The sequence below is a fragment of the Lepidothrix coronata genome, unplaced genomic scaffold (genome assembly GCF_001604755.1).
Source record: "Lepidothrix coronata isolate B3197 unplaced genomic scaffold, Lepidothrix_coronata-1.0 Scaffold104, whole genome shotgun sequence".
Taxonomy (NCBI): Eukaryota; Metazoa; Chordata; class Aves; order Passeriformes; family Pipridae; genus Lepidothrix; species Lepidothrix coronata.
In genome coordinates, this window is record NW_016690284.1 from 3,055,202 (window position 1) to 3,077,625 (window position 22,424).

The 22,424-nt window shown below is 36.1% G+C and overlaps 1 protein-coding gene across 7 annotated transcripts in view; it reads left to right on the forward strand.

Annotated features, from left to right (window-relative positions):
* The window catches only part of NFIB (nuclear factor I B), a 169,203-nt gene that overhangs the window by 115,027 nt on the left and 31,752 nt on the right, over positions 1–22,424 (forward strand). For all 7 annotated transcript variants that reach the window (XM_017823632.1, XM_017823633.1, XM_017823635.1 and 4 more), the window contains exons 7-8: positions 10,980–11,111; positions 13,448–13,632. In XM_017823632.1, the coding sequence (XP_017679121.1) occupies positions 10,980–11,111; positions 13,448–13,632 (317 nt within the window). The remainder of the gene's footprint in view (positions 1–10,979; positions 11,112–13,447; positions 13,633–22,424) is intronic.

The following is a 22,424-nucleotide window of genomic DNA, read 5'->3' on the forward strand; positions in this document are numbered from 1 at the left end:
TAGAAAAAAAAAACAATCCACCTCACAATTTGGAAGAGGAAGTTATTAAAAATACATAAAAAATTAGTTACTAGTGCAGTTGATAAAGAGCACTTAGGACCTAATAGGCTAAGAACTGTTGTTGGACATCTTGATTTACTAACGTGTAAGTAAATCAGACGCTTCTTCCTTAACCGTTTCTTTAAGGGAACAGGAATATGACAAGAGGGGAGCAGAGTGTGTGTGTATGTGGCTTTCTTTCTGAAAGCTGTCTTGACAAAGTTCATTAACATAGTTACAGACAATTTCAGTGTCTGTCCTTGAGATCTGTTTTACTGTTCTAGTGTTACAAAAATGTGTACATTGGAAATAAATAAAACAGGGGTTATCAACTATGCATGCTGTTATAAAAGTTGATTCATGTGGCTTTCCATAGTAGTCAGTTGTCTAGAAATACTGAATGTCAATATACAATGAAGTGAATTTTATAGTTTCTTCATCATGTTAGTTCTCTTACACCTCACCCACTTCTACCAACAGTCAAGAGCCAAGATGCCAGCACACCATTAAAACTGAAACAGCTGGACCACCCTCACTGATTGTTTGGCCAGCAGCTGTTGAACTCTCCACTTCTCAGGTCCCAACCCCCTTTGTCGGATACCCCTCTTCTGGACACTTGTCCCCTTTTGCTTTATCCCCATCCATGGGACAGTCCTTCTCCACTGGGATCCTTCCCAATGGCTCTTTCGTTCTTGGGCCTTCGGCTCATCAATCGTCAAGGGAGGATGTTCTAATTTTCAAAGTGAGGGAACTAAAAGAGGAAGTTGTTAATGTGGTCCAGGAGTTGAGAACAGTAACAGATCACCTTAGCTTTTTGGTGTCCTGTGTTAGACAGGGTTTGGAATTTTTTCCAGCTCCTGGTGCTGTTTCTGAAGGTTAATGCTTTAGAAACACAGACTCCATCTAACAGACTAATTCATCTTGCAAACATTTACCTTAATGAATGTCTAATATACGCAGTTCTGTGTTTGTGACTCAGTCCGAGTTCTCAAAATCCTTATATCTCAAAGCTTGTTTGAAAGCAGTTTATGTCTTGTTAGTAACTTGTTACTTCTGCCTTTGTGTTTTTTGTTATTTCAAAATACTCTTTAAGAAATATATACACACACAAATGTTTTATATCTAGCTATCTCAATAGATAAAATTTTCTATGTTTTTAACTAGTATAGACTTATATGTATAAACTTAGTGAACTAGTGTTTTTGGCTAGTTAGCACAGTAGTCAAATGCTGCCAGTTGATGTTTTCATAACTTCATAACTTTCATAACTTCACTTTCATAAAGTGAGATGTACTTTCCACCGAGTAACTTCTTAATGTGTACTTCCAGAGAAAATTCTTAACCATGACTTCTCTTAGCTTGTTGCCTGCTATGATGCTGAAAGAGGCATCACAGTAACAAACAACTCTAGTGAGTAAGTCATACTTGGGAGGCGACAGTTTGGGTTTTCTTTCTTCTTGGTTGCAGAACAAGACATTGGTAGTTTTCATTGAATGAACATTGTGTCTACTTGTTAAAAATCAATATTTCTGCTGTGATAGTTAAAACAAATTTAAAACCAATAGGGAATTGCTTTACTTTTTGTTTCCATAGGGGCAATTCGGCAAGAAAAGCTGCTAGTACATAAAATAAGTAAAATATTATTTTCATGAAGATGAAAAGTGCTTTCTTATTCTTAAAGTTTGAAAGGCACTAAGTATAGAAAAATAGATGAAGGTGCTTTCAAATGTTTATTTAATAAAAATACAGAGAAAGAGAAAATAATAATGTGTGAACAGGATAGCCAAAATGTTATCTCAAAATGAGTGAAGGTGTTTCTACATCAAGAAAATTTACATCCTCCATTACTGAGTGGAATTATGTTAAGTTTACACTCTCTCCAAAAAGTAAAGCAACAGAGATTATACTTTTTTTCTGTTTTTATAATAGCTTTAGACCAATTTGCAACCTGTTCATTAGTATCTTCAAATATTCAGAGAAGCAGATGAGGAATTTTTTATTCTGGGCAGAGCAGTGACCTGACTTTCAGCCCATGAAAACTTCAGTTTTTGAATGAATGAGGAGTAAAGAAATATTTGGAAATAGAGAGAAACACAAACACAGGAGTAGGAGATACAGTGGAAAACATACAAAAAAAGTTTGCTTTTTTTTGCATTCCTGGAAATGGCTGTTATTTGCTCAATAAAGTCACTGTAAAAAAATCTCATTACAGGTTCTTTGTCTTTTGTTCTGACAAATATATTGTGGAAAGACCTATTAATTAATGTTTTCTGTGCATGATTAGTGAGTGAAATACACTCAAGATCCCCCATATAGACCAGTGAAAGATGTAAGTGCAAAAGCATATTTTTCTTGTATGCGTAGCACTTATTCTGCAGTGAACTTTATTCTGTGGAAACATCATGTTACCTTGATGGTGACTCTAGATGTCCTTTAATTGAAATTAGTGATAAAATGCATGTATTAATGCAAGATTTGGCCCAGGAACTATGATGTGTCATTTTCCTGTCCCAATGTTGCTGAATAAGAGATTTCATTAGTATTTTTGAAACCGATAAGCTTGTAGTAGACCTTGTAGGGTATGTATTATCCTGTATGATTTAACTGATGCGGTGCAGAATATCTTCACTTACGAAAGGAATAGGTATCTAGTACCTCACTAGAATTTTTTTTGTTATGTGACATACATGAGATTAAAAAAGTAATTTAGCACACATAATGAAACTCTTTTGGACACCTCTCCTTTTTTGTCTTCATTCATAAATTCTTTGTTTCTGTGCTGTATAGATAGATATATTTGAAAAGGTCCTCTTTTTTACTGCTTTCATACAATCTGTATCAAACTTGATCAAAGTAGTATATTTAAATGAGTTAATGATTTTCTCTCCATTCAAGACCATTCCTTTACATGATTTTATCTCAAATTCCCCTTTAATCCTATTGCATTAGAAACTGGGAATACTTTTCCGACTTTTGCAGTTACGGTTACAATGTTGACTTTATCTTCTAGCCAGGGTCCTTGGAGTCTCAGCATTAATGAGATGTTATAGCTGTACATTTTCCTCGAAGTCGGGATGACTTTCTGTAGGATAATTTAATAAATGACTGAAATGTACTCCAAAGTCTTTATAATTTGTTTTGTTTTTTAATAAGATTTTCTCAGTCTCCCAGAATGCTCTTCTGTCACAGCTATCTGCTGGAATCAAATCTCTCAATATTGCTTCATAGATGATAAAATGGCCCAGTCTGTTTCTGAAGTGTAAAGTTAAATTAAAAAGTAGTCAAATACCTAAAGTACCCTGTAACTGCTTAAGGGTTTTTATGGCAGTGCAGATTTCTTGGAGCCTCATGTAGCTTTGTTAGTGATGGTATATATATTCGTTACAGCAGTGCTGTATTTTTGGTCTGATGCTTTTTACCTCTGTTTCCAAAATCATCCTCATTACTTGCAGTGGGTGTTCCATGTTTAACAGGTGGCAACCCCACTGAGCTCTATATTACTCCTGAGTACTTCCCATATGACATCTGATGGCTGTGTTGGTACAGAGGTGGTTGGATAAACTGAGTCTGAAGCTGTAGGAAGACCTGAGACAGGAGAAGCTGCAGAGGTGTAGTCTGGCACTCTGCGGCTGCTCCCTGTGGGAGGTGGTGGAGACATTCTCACTTTTTTCCAGCAGCAACACCCCAGATCCCCATTGTCTCTGTGGTGACACCAGCATCTTGCGGCTCACACAGCTGCACCATGTTTCTGGTATGAGCTGAGGGTGAGGATAGGTGAGGAAGGCTGGCCAGCTTTATGCCAGCAGATCATAGTCATGCTGATTATTAACCTTACCTAGGAGGTTTACTGTTGCTTTCTGGTGAGGAGTGACAAGATGGGTTTGAAGAATGGGAACTAAGAATTTCTGCCCAAAGTTCTTGCAGAACAGCATGCCATAGTTTCAGCCTGATCTTATTGGGAATACATACAAATTTAAATAGGAATAATCTCTTCACTATGGTAGGTAATTACTTACATGTCATATGATGCAGTCAAACAACTGTTATGGGATTAGGTCTGTATGTCCTGCCCTACTGTTGAATGTTTTTTGAAATTACTTTGGGATATGGATGGTTTTGATGCACACATATTCAATATTTATGCTTTAATCTGACCATCCTAGCTTTCCTCATGCCTTGTTTTATGAAAAGGCTTTTGTTAAAAGTGAAAAAATTTTCAAAAGGTAATTTTAGGAAACATATATTAATTACCCCAACTTAAATGACCATGCACTAGAATTATACTTTCCAAAAGCTTGTGCATATAATTTTAACAGGAGCTATACTGAGTTGTTTTGCTTTGTGTCCATAAAATATAGGATAATCAGTAATGCAATGGAGTATTTCAGTTGACCAACTTTATACAGTTAGTCACAAACACCAACAAAAAGCATCCTGCATTTGTTTCTAGATAGGTTCATCTGGGTTTCCAGCATATCTCCCTATCCTCCCCCTCCCCAAATATGCTGTCTGTTTTACAAACCCCTTTCTGTTGAGGAAAAGAAAGTAATTGAAGTCAACACAGCCCACAGAATGTGGCAGTCAGTAATGGAGTAGAGTATTCTGAAAGTTCATGTGGGTAAGGATGAGAAGAATGACATGTCCACACCATTTAAAGGATTTTCAGCTTTTGTGTTTCATTTGTCTGGAAGTTCTTGTATTACTTCTCTTATGTATATTAATACTCATTGAGCAATACAAAATAAAATAGTGCAATTTATTAGAGGACTAATGAACAAAGACATAATTCAGTTGGTATCGCAAGTAATTTAGTCATTTTGCTGTAGCTTTTCGAAATTGAAATATTGTTTTATTGTTTTGCTTGACAGCTTACAATACTGAAAATGATATTGATAGAAATTCTAGTCTAGCTTCCCAAGTTTTTCAATACAAATCACGAAAGATAATAGATTGAAGTGGCTTATCTGTTGTGAAATGGCAGAATAGCATGACAGAGTGTTTAATTAGCCTTGGGCATGGTTCCTGATGGGAAAACAGGTGTCACAGTCTGGTAGACTGGATTGTGTAATAGAGGAGGTATGCCTGTGAAAATAACATTGGCACTAAGTAGGCTGATTTGAAGATGGGAGGTTATCAAATCTTTGTACACTGAAATATTCTGATCTAGTATAAAATTTTCATATGTAAAATGCTTTTCCACACTTGATATAGGAGCAAAAATAAAATGGAGATCAGTTTTTTAAACATGAAGTGAGCAACTTTCTCCAAACCTTAACACAGGCTGCTCCTAAAGTTCAGAACACTCTCAGCTGCTCATGCATCTTCATGTAAGACCCCACTGTTTCTCTCAAAAGTGACTACAAAGGCCTTCACCCTGAGTATTTCTAAACATGTCTCAGAAATTAACGGAAGAGAAGTGATTGTGAATTTTTGTTGCTTTTGTTTTATTTTGTTGTTTTTTTCATACAGGAAAACATAGTTTACCAGAACTGATTTTTTAATGTAAATAAATAAATAAAATTTTAAGAGGGTTTCTCTCTAGTCCAAAATAAAACTTAGAGTAAAGGGCAATGAGACACCAACAAGTCATTGATTAGAGCACAGATTTCTTAAAGGGAAGAGCTAGTTGCAAAGGCTAATCTCTGTCTGATACAGAATAGGAACTCTTGCCAGTCGTTCTCTGCTACAGACGTCAGGTATCTCAGACACCCAGCTTTTCAGGCATATCTGATTTTCTCTTCTATTTATTCACAAAAATATGTCCCCATTTCTTTTCTTTTTGTTGAAAAGATAAATGAATTAAAATGTTTTAATTTGCAGGATTCTTACTTTCCATTCAGCCCTGGTGCAAAGTCTTTAGGACAGATATAACAAAGCCTTTTTCCAATAAGTGAGAGATGGCTGTGCTTTAAAGTCACTCATCTGTCAGTATTCATTGTTAGGTACTTTATTAAGACCCACAGCTGAGAAATATATAATGCTTACAGTGCTAAAGGAAATCAGATTGAGTTTATTTGAAAAGTGGTGATGTTGACTCTGTTCAGAGTGTCTGTGCTCCTTTTTCACATGCGCAAGTGTAAAGCAAAACAGATTCTTCTGAGTACCATGGAAATTGTTATGATTCTTCATCATCATACACCTATACAATGTGAATTTAAAATTTTGCCCAAGTTTTCACGTGTGCTTCGTACATACCTACCAGATGTGATGAAGGCAGTGGAGAGTGAGGCCCAGCTGGATGTGATGCATGTAGTGTGTCCTGACACCAGAAATTATCCTAATTACTGCCTCTGGGAAAGGATCAGTTAATTTAAAACTGTAGCATGAAAAGGTACCTCTTATAGCTTGACAGAGGTGCTATAGACTGCATAGTTTTCCTCTTTCGCTGTGGTGATACATAAAATTGGACATGGTTTTATTTTGTTTTCTCTGGAGATGATGCTACACTAATAAGTTGTAAAATAAATCTTTACAGATTGTTGTTTGCAAGTCTTTCTTGTAAAGAAAGACTTGTGAAACTAAGCAGTAGAAAATATATTAATAAGAAGAGTTCAAGAATTAACTGGATTAAAAGATAGTTAATATTTCTTTATTGATTCTTCTAACTCCGCTCATGAGCATGTGTCATCAGCAAAAAAAGCGAAGCTGCTATGTTGTGGTGGTGAGCTAGAAAGCAGGTCATCTGTCCAGAAACAGGCAGGTAGACGTTTAAACTTGCTCTGGATCACTGCTCGATTCCAGCTGACTTTTTCTAACAGGTGGCCTTGCCAAGTGGTGTGCCAAGGTGACATTCATCCAGGAATTGCCTGGATGGCACGATGCTTCAGACTGAGGAAGAGGGTCTTTGCTCTGATGCGGAAATTGCCAAAACTCATGTCTCATTAGTGTTTCCTAAAGTTCTTTGGAAGCGAACAACAGTTTAATTAAAGGCTGATGTAAACACATTTCTGCACTTTCCCTACAGCATTTTATCACATTAGAATTGATCAAAATTGTTGCCTTGGGCTGTCTCGAACAGCTATACATCTGGAGCACCATTTGTGCAAGCTGCTGATGAACAGGCTACATATGCTATGCTTCACAGTAGCTCTTCTGCCTTCCTATATAGGCAGATTTACCTTGTTGGGAGATGAGATGATTTAACTATTTTTATTTGCATAAGCTCTTTTTACTTTGATGTGGTGCTTTAAAATGTATAACATGCCACCCATTTGGGTGCATGCATGCTGCATCTCCAAAGTAATATAAGAATACAGGCAATAGTGATTTGGAACAGCACTGAGAATTTCACATTTGAAGAAAATTCTAGGCAGGAGGGGACAAGGGATCAGATTAGTGTTGACCTTTCAATAACTTTGTCCAAGTGCTTTTGGCCTCTTTCTGCTTTTCATCTGTATTTAACATTTTTTTTCCAAAAGTCTGTTGGGTTTTTTTTTAATTCTCAAAGTAGTAAGGATTGGAATCCCATTCCTGAAACCTTAACATGGTCATAAGGGCAAATGGCTTTTTTTTTTTTAACTATGTCATTCATTATGTAATTATCAGTATATAACTAAGTTCCCTATAGCTATTAGACCTTATTACATGATGTGGAAAAAATAAGACGTGTTTTAAAATGAGAAAAGTATGTGTTTTCTATTATATAGAAACAACTAGTAAAATCATATGAAGCCTCACTGTCACTTTAGCGCAACCTTTGTTTAAGGATTCTTGGTGTGACTCTTGGGGATAGTGCATCCCTTCCAACTGGGCATATTCTGTGATTTTGTGATTTAAAGTACTGTATTCAAAGGCTCTGTTTCTTATGCAAAATTAAAGGCATTGAAAAACTGCTTTGCATTTTTAGATTTTTTTTCCTCACTTTTTTGTTTTTGTAACTGGCAACTCTCCAAAGAAACATATCTCACATGTTTTCCTCTTAAATATTGAAGCTTCCTCTCTTGGTCAAGGAGGAGTTGGCTGCAGCCTTTCTTCCAAACCCATCCAAAGAGTTATTCTGTCTCTCCTGTTGGCTTTATGTATTACTTGTCAGGGACAGGAGCAGGAATGCTCCATCATGATGGCCTGACACGTGGGGAGAGCTGTGACTGTTGTGGAGGAAAAAGACTGTCTGAATTACTTTTCAATGCAAAGTGCATTGGTTTAAAAAGAAGCTGCTGCCTGCACTTCAGCAGTTATTCCTTGCAGTTGCTCTGCTATATATAACAAGGCTTCTGAAGGTATCCCATGGTGGTGTGCTGGGCAAGCATACAAGCTGCTGTTTTGGTGGGTAACAAGTATTTTTATGGCAGTACTGAGTTTTATTTTCCAGGCTCACAGTACCACAATGAGAAGGGAGTCAGCTGTATGAGAAGTTCACTAAGTTTGATTTGTAATTTATTCTTTGTTTTCTTTGTGCTAGCTACAGTTCTTATTTCTATAAAGTAGGGGCATGAATTACACATTTTTAAAGTGAATGCTAGGATTATCATAGGTACCAATCACCTTTTCAGTGTATTCTTCTCAAATTAGTGATGCCACTGAGAGGTTAATGGGTATTATGATTAGATTGCACTTCATAAAGCATACTTCCTTTGAGCATTTACAATATTTTGGTTTTGAAAAACACAACTTTCGTGTGTTGAATGAAGTAACAGTTCCCAATCAAACTAAATCTCTGTTGAATTCCAGAGATCAGAGCTGCTGACATATGTAGACCTTCAGGAGATAAGCAGCTCTCTCTTTCATGTGTTCTTTTGTTGAATATGAGCTTTACAAAAGGAAAAGATTTTCCAGTTCCAGTCCATAGTTGTTTGATTTGATTTATTGGGGTTTTTTTCCCCATTAGGGAGACTTAAGTGCAGTAGTTTTAATTTGAAGTAAACTGTTTGTACATTCTCTCTTTTGCAATAGACTATATGTGGTAGAGTCACCAAAATATTTGGTCACTGATAAATTCTATGACAATTTCTGATGGCCACAGTGTTGTAGTCAGAGATGGTGTTTGTAAGCTATTAGACACTCATCTTTTTTCTCAGATTATAATATTGCAGCATTTCTTCAGAGACAGATTATGCATGCACAGAACCACAATACAAAGACAATAGCCAGTTAATTTTGCCCTGGACTTTTATAACACTTCATATCTGTTGGGGAAGTGTGGGAATTTTCTTGCCCTGATGGGTCTAGAGCCTAATATGAAGAAGCTAGGGCTATCATTTCAGCAGAAAGTCAAACATAGTGAAATGTTTGAAAATCATTCCAGGATTATTCCTATCATGGTTTACCTGTGCAAAACTCAACTTAAGAAAATTCAGTGTTGCAATTTAAAAAATTATTTCTTAGCTTAACAGAATATATTCAACAAAGCTGTAAGCATTTGGTAAGTTTTACTTTTTTTGCCTGCTGAGCTATTAAAAATATTCCTCCATTTTCTTCCTTAACAAAACTGATTTACCAAATTTTTAAAGACAACTAGAGCTGCCTCTGTCAGCACTCAGTGTTTTTGAGAACATTAGATTGCAACTGATCAGTATAATAAAATCATAACAACAACCTTCGACATCTGTTAAAACAGAATGATTGCTGAATTGCTCTGTTGTAAGCAGTTCTTTGTTCTTACTGAAGGTTTTGCTGAACTGAATCCTTTTGCAACAGCATTCTTGAAGATGTGAACTTTGCAGGGTATCCAGGCAATCACGAGACTTAGTTGTCAGGGCCAAAGAGGACTGCAGGAGATGCAGGGGGATTGATGGAGGTTTACAGCCAGAGTCTGCTCGGGGTCTGGTGCTAGTGTCTCTACAGGGCTTGGCAGCAGGATGGGACAGAGCAGAGAAGTGGAGCCTCAGTTTCATGGGTCCTGCTCTAAGTATTATTTTCAGGGTGAAAACCCACTCTTAATGTTTATCCAGTTCAGAAAGTATTGCTCCAATTTGGTTTCAATAAGACATTCACATTTTGCAGGCCTGTCTATGACTTCTGAGGTGATTACATGTGTCCCAGAATAGTAAAATACAGTATACCAGTGTACCAGTGTATGATATTAAAATTATCAAAAATCCATTTAAAGCTACATGGTCCATGTAGGAAAATCAGCTGCAAAGTGGCTCCTGTCCAGTAAAGTGCTTAAGAACTTATGTTTTCTTTAAACATGAGTTAGTACCACTGATTTGAAATGGAACCCAAATGCAGTATTGATGTGTGTCCTATAAAAATATTGTAATTAACTTTGAAATAATTTGGTGCAAAGTCCAACAAATGTTTAATTAATTTAAACTTTTAGAAAGAATACAGTAATTCAGAATACAGCTCTATGAAATATCAGTGAGCTTGCATGGTAGAAATCATACATTTGTCCCTGCTATCTTCACATAGTTAGCTCTAAAGAGATGGTTTTGTTGATAAGGAAACTGGAAGGAAGAAATGAGAAGGACTTTCTTCAGATATGGAAAATATGAGATAGAGAATTTAAAAGCATCCTTTGTTCTTAGGGAGGTTACATTGTTTCACTATGGTTTTGGGAAGGGTAAGGGATAAGTTTTGAAATAACACAATAATGAAAACCATAAACTGACATATGTATGGCAGTTATCCTGCACACCTGAGTGTAGGTGTTCCATTAAAAAATGCAATAAAATTAAGTGGCTGTTGAAGGAACAGATGATTTGGTGATGTTCTGGAGAGCTGAGAAGTGTCTAGCAAAGTTTCTTCACTGTTTGACTTGTCTGGTATGAAAGGAATGTAGTTTCTGTTTTTCAGGAGAAAAACCAGTTATGGGATTATTATAATTCTCAAGTTTGAAAGCAATAGTTTAAAATTAGTTTATTGGTCATAGGGGAGTTGGGTCACCAAACGATATTTATGCACAAACAGTGAAAAGAAATACCTTCAGTCTACAAAATGATGTGTCCTGACACAGGCTTCTAAGCTAATGTCACCCTTCTGTTGTTTTTCTGTTACAGATATGTCTTCTCCTACAATGAAGAAACCTGAAAAGCCTTTGTTTAGTCCTACTTCTCCCCAGGATTCTTCACCAAGATTGAGCACTTTTCCCCAGCATCACCACCCAGGAATCCCAGGAGTTGCACACAGTGGTGAGGGTTATGGAGGAGGAAGAAAAAACCTCCCTGTTCTTCTTTCCTATAATTAGGTTGTGATGCATTTTTGCAGACTTTCTTAGAGACCTAATACCATTTATAACACTGATTGAGAGTAAAAATGGAAAAGGTTATGATATCCTTGCAGGAGTGTTCATTAAACTGTTCAGGTAATCTGACTGCTGGAAGTTACTGAAAAGGATTTAGGATTAACCAGTGAATAAAATAAACTGTATACTGCATGAAGAAACTGACAGAGGAAAACTCTCTCTGTATTTCTTCCTTTCACCTAAATCCCTTTTTTATTTTTGTTGTTATGACTATATTGTATATAAATACCAATAGCTTCCAGTTGTTTAATACATGAGAGAAGTCACAACCATGTTCTCTATCACACAATGAAATAAATACCAGTGCATCTTTTGAATGCTTAGACATAGAGTCCTGATAAGTATTTTTCAGCACCTGTTTTCTGGAATCCACAGTGAGTCCACAGTAAAACTTCACTTAAAGTGTGAAGGAGATACTTGTATACTTGTAATATGACAGAATGCATGTTGTCTTGAGGCTTTATCAGTAACTACAGGGAAATTGCAGCATCATGGTCTGTTTAACTTTAGAGGTGAGACTGACCCTGATTTTTCGGTTGAGAATGTGGTCTTCAGAAGTGTCCCCTCAGCATCTCATCATGTCTCTTTATAAACTGAATATAAAGGGTTTAATTTTTTGAGTAGAGCTGGATGACTAGGGGAGTAAAACAGATTTGAAAACTTTCTTCTTTTCTTTCACATGCAGTTCTGCTTTGAGAAGTTTCTGTTTTATGATTTCTCCATGATTTCTAGTTCCCATCATTCAATTAACGTGTAAAGACTATTCTCCCCTTAATATCCACTTATTTTGTTTTATGAAAATGGGCCTGTGCTCATTCTTGTCCCTGTAAGGTTTCCACTACCAGCAAATACTCAAGCACATCAGAGATGATGGGGGAAATGGAAGGTATAGATTTCTGCACATTTGTGTTTGTTTTGCACAGCTGCAACATGCCAGAGCAGTAAATAGGATTTTATATTTACACTGAATTTGGTGGGGCTATGTTTAAAATGAGTCTGCCCCAAAGAAATTATTTTTGATCCTATACTTATGTGTATATCTTTATATTTACTTTAGAGTATAATTTTCAAATATACATACTTGAGTCATAACCTAATTTGCAGGTGAACTATTTACTTGATAGTAAACTTATTTTTATTTTTGTAGGCTGTTCTATTATGTCAGTGAGCAGTGCCCAAAAAACAGCTATTTCAGCTTTAAAAATTAAGCTGAAAAAACCAGAGATGTGAAAGGTGGTCCAGAAAAGCACCTTGTGTTGATACAGTAAAGAACCATGAGTGGTTTATAAAAAACCTTGCTTATACAGACTCGATTTTGCACTTTCCTGCTGATGAAAATGAAAACGTCTTTTCTCCACTTCTATTGAACTTAGTAGCTCTTTTTTAATACACCAAGTAGATGCTCTCTTGGTGTGTAGTAAGGGTGGAAACGGTGTTCTTGTGCTGTTCACTTCTAGACCAACAACTGGGCGGCAGAAAGACGTGCTGTACATTCCTTTCACTATGAAAACAATGCCAGTTGTTTAGACACTGCACACACTTTATAGCTGGAGAAGTATATGTTTGTAGGGGATGGAAAGAAAGAGAATACAAAGAAAAAAAAGGTGTAGATACTTTTTTGTTTGTCAGAGATAATTTTATTAGATGGATTGGTTTCCAGGATCTGAAGTTGGATGTTCATTAGGTTTTTCATAAAGATCAGCAAATATTTGTAGCAATATTGCTAAGTAGATATTTTCCCCTGTCCTCAGATGAGGCAGATAGAGTGCAATACAGTGAGGAATCACTAACTGTTTCTTGGGGCTTGGTTACTTTCCTCAGTGTTGGAGTGCTTTGAATAGAAGTGTGAGGTTTATATATTAAGCAAGTATTTGACTTCTTTATTTGGGCTCCAGATGATAAAACTGTGTAATTGAAATGCCTTTTCATGCTGAAGAACCATAACTATTTTAAAGAAAAAAAAAAATGGAAAAAATATGATGGCATAACTTATAAACCCAAAACAAGATACAGTATTTACAAATTTGAAACAGTTGCACTTTCCATTTCCTGGGAGGATATAAGGGGAGGAACTGTAAGATTTTTTATAAAAATGCCATAAAGCAGGAGTGCAGTGTATTGATTTATAACTGACTTTTTATTTTTCTTGCTGTGACACAGAGGTGAAGAATTTTAGAAGAAACAAGATGCGAAGTAATTTTAATTTTATTTTATCTTCTCCAGTCATCTCAACTAGAACTCCACCTCCACCTTCACCATTGCCATTTCCAGCACAAGCTATTCTCCCTCCTGCCCCATCTAGCTACTTCTCTCATCCAACGATCAGATATCCTCCCCACCTGAATCCTCAGGATACTCTGAAGAATTATGTACCTTCTTACGACCCGTCCAGTCCGCAGACTAGCCAGGTACTGTAACAAGATGCGAACCCTCCAAAACAAATCCTATGAGGAATTCCAGAGCATCTAGGCTGGTATCTCTCCATTTCTGGTCTCAGAGAAATCTGGAAGATGATATATGAGTGATACAACTTTTTCTGTTCATCATGGTTGAATAAAGGGTACAGGGTAATCATATCCACTTGCTCTGTCAAGCATAAGAAAAATAGTTAATTGACTGAACAACCTGGCAGCAGTAACAGAGCAGTCCTGGTCTTGCACCCCTCCTGCAGGCTTGGTGCCTGTGTTCATGCAGGGCCACCAGAGGCAAAGTTCCTGCAGGATGCAGCAAGGAGTGTGCTGAAACATACATATGTCCAAGCACACACATGGACATGGTGTATTTTATAAGCTGGCAATGAAAATAAGCTCTACCAAGGTAATGCTAGCCTGGTTCCATAGGCACCTAAAATTTCTTTGGAGTGAGCACAGCACTGACCCACAAATTCTTTTTTCCTTCCTTTTGTAGAAAACATGCAGTAGCAGATGCGTTGCTGGCAGCTTCAGTTATTCAGAATTGTGTCTGATATAGAAACTTAACATGTTTTTCATTAGTGAAGTAATTTGTGAAGGATTGTGTGCAGAACTGCTTTCCATGACAGCACCAGCACATAGCGTTAGCATGTGATCTGCACTATAGGATGAACTGCAGTTGAGACTTGGTCTGTCAATACCTGGAATATTTCCAATGTCAGTGTAATGTAATCTTTGCTGCTCAGAGTGTTATTTATTTTCGATGCCTTGCCTGAAAGGCTCTTATGGAGCCCTGTTGCTTGTGCTTTAGCATGTTTTTTGGAAGAGCCTTGGGAATGTAAACTGAAGAGACAATGGTCAGGTTTTTCTGCTCCTAAGAGTTAGTTTCCTTTGGAAGGACTGTCTTATCAGGGATGAAGGGGTTGCTATGACAGCATTTTGTTTTGGGCTTCGTTTGTTTGCTTCATTTGTTTTGTTTTTCATCAATAATGACAGGCCTTTCAGCATTCATTTTGGACACAACAGCAATAGAACTTGAGACTGAATCAAACTTTCTATGTTGAATAACAGATACAGACCCTTTGAGCTGTGCAGAAGGTCGTGGTGGCTATTGTCCCCATGGGCTAATTCCCTGGTCCAGCTGCATGACTTTCTATATGTTTAGTTGAAAAAAAAACAACCAACAAAAAAACAGTGGGTCCAAAAACCTAAAATTTTCTTTGAACAGAGAAATCCTAACTATGTGATTTTTGTTAGTTACAATATTAATGCAAATTAAACCAAAAAGCGATCATGAAGTATGTCGATTTTAGAATACAAATTGCACGTGGATTAAAAGTCTTTCAGTCCCGTATAGCGCTTTTTCTGAGACTCAGCTGGGAACGTTGCATGCAGGACCTGATTTTAATTTGTGTAAAATTTCCATGAATAACAAAGTCTAATTAAGACACCCATTAAAAGTCCTTAGCGTTAATTCAGTGCAGAAAATCTCAGAGTTCTGTTGGATTTTTTTTTTTAAACTGATGTCTTAATTAGGCACTATTAGGGGAAAAATTATGCAAATTAAATCAGGCCCTTACTGTTATGCATTTCTTTAATTATTCAGTGCTTGTTTTACTTACATTTTGATTTCTTATATATGTTAAAAGAGCAGATTAGGTGATAATCTCTCTGGATTGTTTCATGTTCTACTTTGGATCATTACTGAAAAAACCCCCAACATCTAAATGAAGCATCTTACTTTCTTTCAGACAGTTGAAAAATGTGCTGTCTTATGATTTTAACATCAGGGAGTATATTAACTGAGCAGGATTTATGCCTTCAATTTTTTGCCCGACTCTCTTTTCTTACCTCTGGTTGAAAGAATAATCTTTAGACTTTAAAAGATAAAATTTTACTCTGCTGATTTTTTTCAAAGTATTAACAATCTGAAAACACTTCATGTGCTTGTATCGTGGTATCGTAGGGAATAACAGGCCTAACTGGCGTAAATTTAACACTTTCATCAGCTTTCGTAGCCTTTATATTAGGGCAATGTTTTTAATTTCATTTGATGTTTGATTTAGTTCCTGAGAAGAAGGAATGGGGTAAATAACAACAAGTATGCAATTTCAGGCATCTGCATCAGCTATTCACCACATTTTATTATCATTAATCACAATTATTAGTAGAATATTTTTAAAATTTAATTCTTTAGAGTTCACCTCTGATATTTGCTGTACATTGGAGTAGTTGCATGCCCAGTCAAAATATCCCTAAATAGAACACTTGAAGTTTGACTGTACAAAGAGTAAAAACAGCAGGATTAATTTTTTGCTTAGGAACCGAAGCAACCGTCTGTGAAGTTTCAGTGACAAAAGGGAATTGTTCTGATACAATGGCATGCTTTGAGCCAAACCAGTTTTTCTTTTCTAAATAAAACATGAATTTTTATTCAGACAAATTTAATTATTATAAAATGCAAAACTGCATCTGTAGGAATACAGGTCAAATTTAGGAATAATGTAGGAATACATCAAATTTAATTATACTTTCCCACCTCAAAACATACTCATTTGGATTTCAAAAGGAGAACTCTGATGATCATTTTAATTTCATCTGTAGAAATAGAAAGGATGGATACCCTGACAGCATTTACCTAAAATGAACTGTTCCTCCCCAACATCTTTCAGTAATACGCTAATTTAGATTGTTACGACAGGCAACTGAGATGCCTTGTATCCCCACAGCAATTTTGAGATTAATTACATTCCTGCTGCACTGATTATAGTGAGACAGTCAAGCTATTCAATGGAATACTTTAAGTAAAATTAGTTTAAAGATATAGAGCTCCCATAGGTTTCCATGGTGGGAAGCAGTGGGCAATTTTCTTGACATAATGTCAAATACTCTAAATTATGTGTGATGAACAGTCAGGAAGTTCTAACAGGCCCTTTGGCTGCAGTGAAAAATGATTCAACAATGGATGATTCTAAACAAAAGAGAGCTGTGGCTGTCGGTTTCATGAATATCTGCTTTTTATCGCCTGCTCAATCTGGAGAATAAACAAACAAATGTACTGAACAGAAATGAACCTTGTTAGCTATAGAGCTGGACTTGTCTTCAGCTAGTAGTCTGAAAAGTTCCCAACGTTATGAGAACTGCTGCACTTTCCACTGATTAAGAATTTCAGCTGAGCCCTTTTTATTATACTTATTTCAAAGCTTTTCTTCTTAACTAGGCATTCATGTTACTAGTTAAGACTGTATGTGTGAGTGTGTATCTGTATTATGATGGGGTGCAGGTATCTCCAACTGGTACTAGTTACTGTAAGTTTCATCAAAAACTAATTTATTGATATGTGTCTTATCCACCTACGGTGTTTATCTATCTACAGTGTGTTGAGGTTTTCAAATCTACCACAAATTTCAAGCATGTGTTACCTTTTTTAATCATTCTAGATGGGTGAATCTTTTAATCCTAGAAAATATTACCTCTGTGTCTGCGTAATGTGTGCATGCACACACACACATAAATATGCACTGTGCACACTTGAAATGTATTAATACTCAAGAGCATATGAACCACTTTATAGTATCAAAATCAGGCTTCTAATGACCCTGAACAAATCGAGTACACCACCACTTGTGGGGCTGAAAACAAAACCAAAAGTTCCAAACTTAGTGCACTGTTGAATTAAATAGAAAAATTTCCTGGTTAAGGTGTGGTGAATCACAGAAGGATCAGCAAGTGTGATGAAGGAAACAATGGTAAAGCAAACAGCTGAGGTGAATTCTGCTGAGGAATATCCTTCAATCAGTGAGAATTTTTTTTTCTGACTGAACCAAGCAAACAGAAGTAGAAAATCTTTCAAGATGTTTGAGTATGGATTTGAAGGGCAAAATCTACATGTAACCTTAGATCAAATGTTGTGATATTTTTGATGACATATGCAGTTTTCAGTGATATGGCAAAAATTGACTCCAGTTTGGAGGAGTTAAATATTGGACCCTTTTTCTCTTACAATAGATGCCTTACATATGTGGTGTCTGAGTGAACTGCTAACTGTATGTTGACTAAAATTCGTGAGCCTGATAAAACGTACTTTGTTGCAATGTGGTCAAGTTTGCAGCTTTATTTTTTTGTTGGTTTTATCTTTTTCTGAAGATAGAAATATCTGAAGTGCTTGAGAAGAGTTGCTTCTGGAAGCCACTTATTTTCCTCTCATAATTGATTGGGATATTCAAGTTTCTATTCAATGACAGACATGCACACTCTTCAAGAACATCAGGCAGATGCTTTGTCATTCTTCAATACAATAACTACAGTCATTTAGTATTGAGAAGGGAATCTTATGAGGCTCTGTTTGGGCTGGTCAAAGGGTTTCCTGTTTGTTCTTGGGAAAGTACTAGCAGAATAAGCCAAGAAAAGCAATGTTGTGTGCATGTGGTTTCTTTGGTATAGCTAGCACCTTTATTTGTTGACATTTAATAATTTCCAGCTTCTTGGGCAAATCCTTTCTTGTAATTTTTACGAAATTATTGAAGATTAAGGAAAGCAATGTGCAGTTTTTAATTGTGATTTGACGGCAGAGAGCAAAAGAGTCCTAGCTTAGTGCTATCTATCAGCAAGGCATTTTAAGATTAATTGCAATTGTAACTGATTACTTTGTGTAGTCTGCACTAAATGCATGGGTATAAGTCTCCAGAGTGCATGAAATAGCATGTAACATAAAGATATCTTTTGAACATTTATCTACAAAGGGATTTCCTTTCCCATGCTTCTGTCAAACAAACTTACCCTGTTGTTAAGGCAAATTACGAGGAAAGCTGGGTATTTCCTTGTGCTCTACCTGTTGACAAATAACCTAGATTTTATGAGCTCAGTAAAATTGTGCTTCAAGATGGAGGACTCTAGAATATCTTATGGCATCCATGTCTGAACCTGGATTGCCGAAACTGTGTGGTTGCTGTCAGTTTCAGCAGCATTTCATGAAGGCTTTCTCAAATGGATGAGACTAAGAGCTTTATAGATCAAAGTTAGCACCTTGATTTCTTATAGAAAGTAGTACAGAAGGGATGTTGTCAGCCAAGAACTGGCAACAACATGTTTTTTTCTAAAGCTAATTCCTCAAGTAGACAGGTAGCTGCATGTCACACCGGATGAAGCTTTTGTGTGGCATCTCAGAGAGAGGTCTGTGTAAGATGTGCTGTTGCAATGAGTTACTCAGATTCCTGGTACAGAAACTAGGGAGATTCATCCTTATGAAAAGTGGTAAGGGGCACTATAAAAAGGCAAAGTACATTTCTGTTGCTATCATAGTGTTCAGTAGCAGAAAGGAAATCTGTATAGTCTTGCTTCATGTTAACCAAATGCTTTCTGGAACCCACCAGCTTCAACCTGAGGGCAACTGCCCTAAAATACCTTCTACAGTCTCACTGGTGATACTCTAAAAATGCCATTCCCTTATGTTTAGCAGAGTCTCAAAGGCATTATTATTATTATTACTCAGATAGGTAACTTGTGTATATGAATTCCACACATGAAACTGCCTGCTGTACCAGTGAGCTGTCTCTGTTGGAATAATAACATGGCCATTGGATTTTTACAGGTGATTTAGCATTAGGGTCCTCTAGGCAAAAGGGAGAGGAGGAGAGTTAGAAAAATGAAAGTTACTACTTCTAGTTTCTTTTACTTGTAGATTTTCTGAAACATCAGTCACCCTCTGTGGATACCACAGAGCACAAGGACATGGGCTCACGGACAGAACTTATGATGATCTCATACTATGATCTATGAACTATGATCTCCAGATTTACACATGTGTCTAGTAGACAAATGTGAAAGTAAAATACTTGGTATGTGATCAGGGGACCAAAATGAACTGGATTTTCTACAACTTCATCAACAAAATTAATTCAATCAGTGGTCTCAAAACTACACTGTTATAGGGTTTTGTAGTGATACTGTCCAGCATAGCATCCGAACTTTGTCATTACAAGTGAGTGGAATTGTTGAGAGGAAATGGGTGATATTATTTCTAAATACACTGCATCCAGTTGATCACCTGGTTATAATAAGGTAACCTTCTTGTGAAACACAGAATTTCTATTAAAAACCTGTGTTTTGAGTTGCGAATATATTATTCTTCAAGTGTAGTAATTAGATGGTATATAATATATATCTAGGACATGCATAGATTAAAATGATTTCTGGCCTTTCTTAATGATTTATTTGAAGATGCTATGTATTTAAGATTCAAAGGAAAATTTTATTTATTTTATTTGGATTTTGAAATTATAATTACAATTATTTTGTTAAAAAAATGTGCAGCTTTAGACATCAAATATATTTGAAAATTTGAGTAATAAATACTTTATGTGAGTTGTTTAATAGGTATGTCAAATTTCTGTTATGTTTGGATATCTCATCTGTAGATGTTAGTGGTTGATATTTCACTATGGCATTAGAAAGACTTTTGTAACACTGGAAATAGTGATCTATATGACAAAACACTGTCCTGAAATGTAACTGAATATGTAAGGGTAAATATGCTGATATTTGGGCATATATTTAAACAGAATATATATCTTTAGACCTGAGGATTGACTGAAAGTGTGTACAATGCACACCATCAGATAGGAACAGTCTGATATTCTGAGTTATGTTACAACTGCGGCAACAAATACAACTCATCTGTGGCTTTGGGCACATGAATGAATTAAACTGTGGCAATTCAAGATAGTGTGGAATTAAAAAACTGGAAAATATAACACATCTGAAAATAAATTTAGCCTCTAATCCAACAGTAGAAAAATGTATAACTGCATAAATCAGGGTTAAATTTGCCAGACCTTCATTGTGTTTGCTTCTTTTCCTCTCCAATTTTCAAATGCACATCTTGTTTACCTAACACAGCTGCCTCCATGGAATTTGCTTGAGGTTTATGCCTCAGGCATCATCTCTGTGTGAATCCATCACAAAGACATATTGAGGCCCTATTTGATAGTAACAGTTGATTTTTCACCTGTAATGCAGTTGTCTGTAAGAATCTCTTCAGGGAAAACTGGAACTAGAACTTAGAACTTATTTGATCTAAGGACAAAATTAATTTGTATTAAATGATGTGCTGTAACTATTTGTACTTGTAATTCACGCAGATACCGTCCAAATAGATATGTAGTTTACATGCCAAAATATCTCTTGACATAATTGTAAAAGTTAAAAGGAGAACAGGTCACAGAAATTATTTCTAGATGGCTGTTTTCAGTAAGATTACAAAGGACGTGTTTCTGACCAGAGGATTTCCCTCTTCAGACTAAAAACTTAAAGCAGGTCAGAGGACTTGAGACATCCAAGAGAGTCAATGTTCATGAACTTCTACTGCTATCAACTACCACAGCCCAGGATCTAGACCTTTATTTCAAAAGCTTTTAGTTTTGTGTTTCCAAAGATAATCATAGAAGTGTGAATTGAAAATAAACCGATGCAGCAGTATCAGCATCAATTCTGAAGACAGGCCAAAGCAATGACTCTGAGACAATTATGTGATCTGCTTATTAGGACTACTTTCATGATCTTAAGCTGCAAACTAATTATGATAACTTAAATATCAGTTGGGTTAACTCTACACTGTTGTTCACTGTAAGAAAGGCAAGTATGGATGTTTCGTGAAGGCTTCTTATGAATGACATTCCTGTAACAGAATTTGGGAGAGCATGAGAGTTCTTTTCATAAACTTGCTTTCAAATGCAGAATACTTAGGAAAAACAGTGATGTTTTAAGAGAATTTCATATGCACCATTTTCTATGAAGAAGAATTATATTTATAAAAGTTCCACTAGGTATGTGCTTAGCTACAGCTGTGGTTAGTTAAATTTAAATACAGGAAACTTTCAGTATGAGAGAAGAAGTTAGGTTTTTAGACATAGTATGAACTTATCCTTTCTTGTGTTATCCTTTTTGCTGTGCAATACCTGAACAATATACACTATTAGACATTACTGCAAAAATTTAAAACTACTATTTTGTTATAAATGTGAAAACACAGGTAAAGTACTGGAAAAAGGAGAATAATAGCCATTAGAGATTACAAAAATAAAAACAGAATAAATCATATATGACAGTCAGAATATATTTGGGGAAATGTGACAATATGCAATAACATATTTAAGAGATAGATAACTGGATTGCTGTTGCATTTGAAATCTAATATGCAGAATCTGAAATCTTGGAACCATGAGAATTAAACTTACTGAAGTAACATTTTCTTACTTTAGAGGTTTTATTTTTGTGTCTAGTAGATATCGGTTTCATTGGATTGCATCTGCACTCAGTTTCATATGTGAGACAGATTTAGAGAAATACCTACCATTTAAGAAGAAACTGGGGAAAACAAAAAAAGAAAAGAAAAGAAAAGAAATGTGTGCGGGGAGTCACAAACTGCATTTGCTAAAGTCACTAGTGACAACCCCATGGTTGTCAACAAGGACAGGATTTCACCATCTATTTGGATGAAGCATGTGATGTATTGGACTGCTGTTGTGTATTGCACTGCTGTTGTGTATTGCACAGGGAAAAACATGGTTTACAAGAGAATGAGATATAAGTATAATCTTTGTCTTAACAATGAACAAGGAAAGAGTTTGCTCATTTGGGCAATATAAGTAAAGGCTAAGCTGGACTCCATGTGAGCCATTGGATTCCCGTTGACTGGGGTCACTATGGGACAATATAATGCTGTAATCATCCTGGGCTCCTGCTCTGTTCTTCTCATTTATTCTCATTTATTCAGGTCTGTCTTTAGAGAC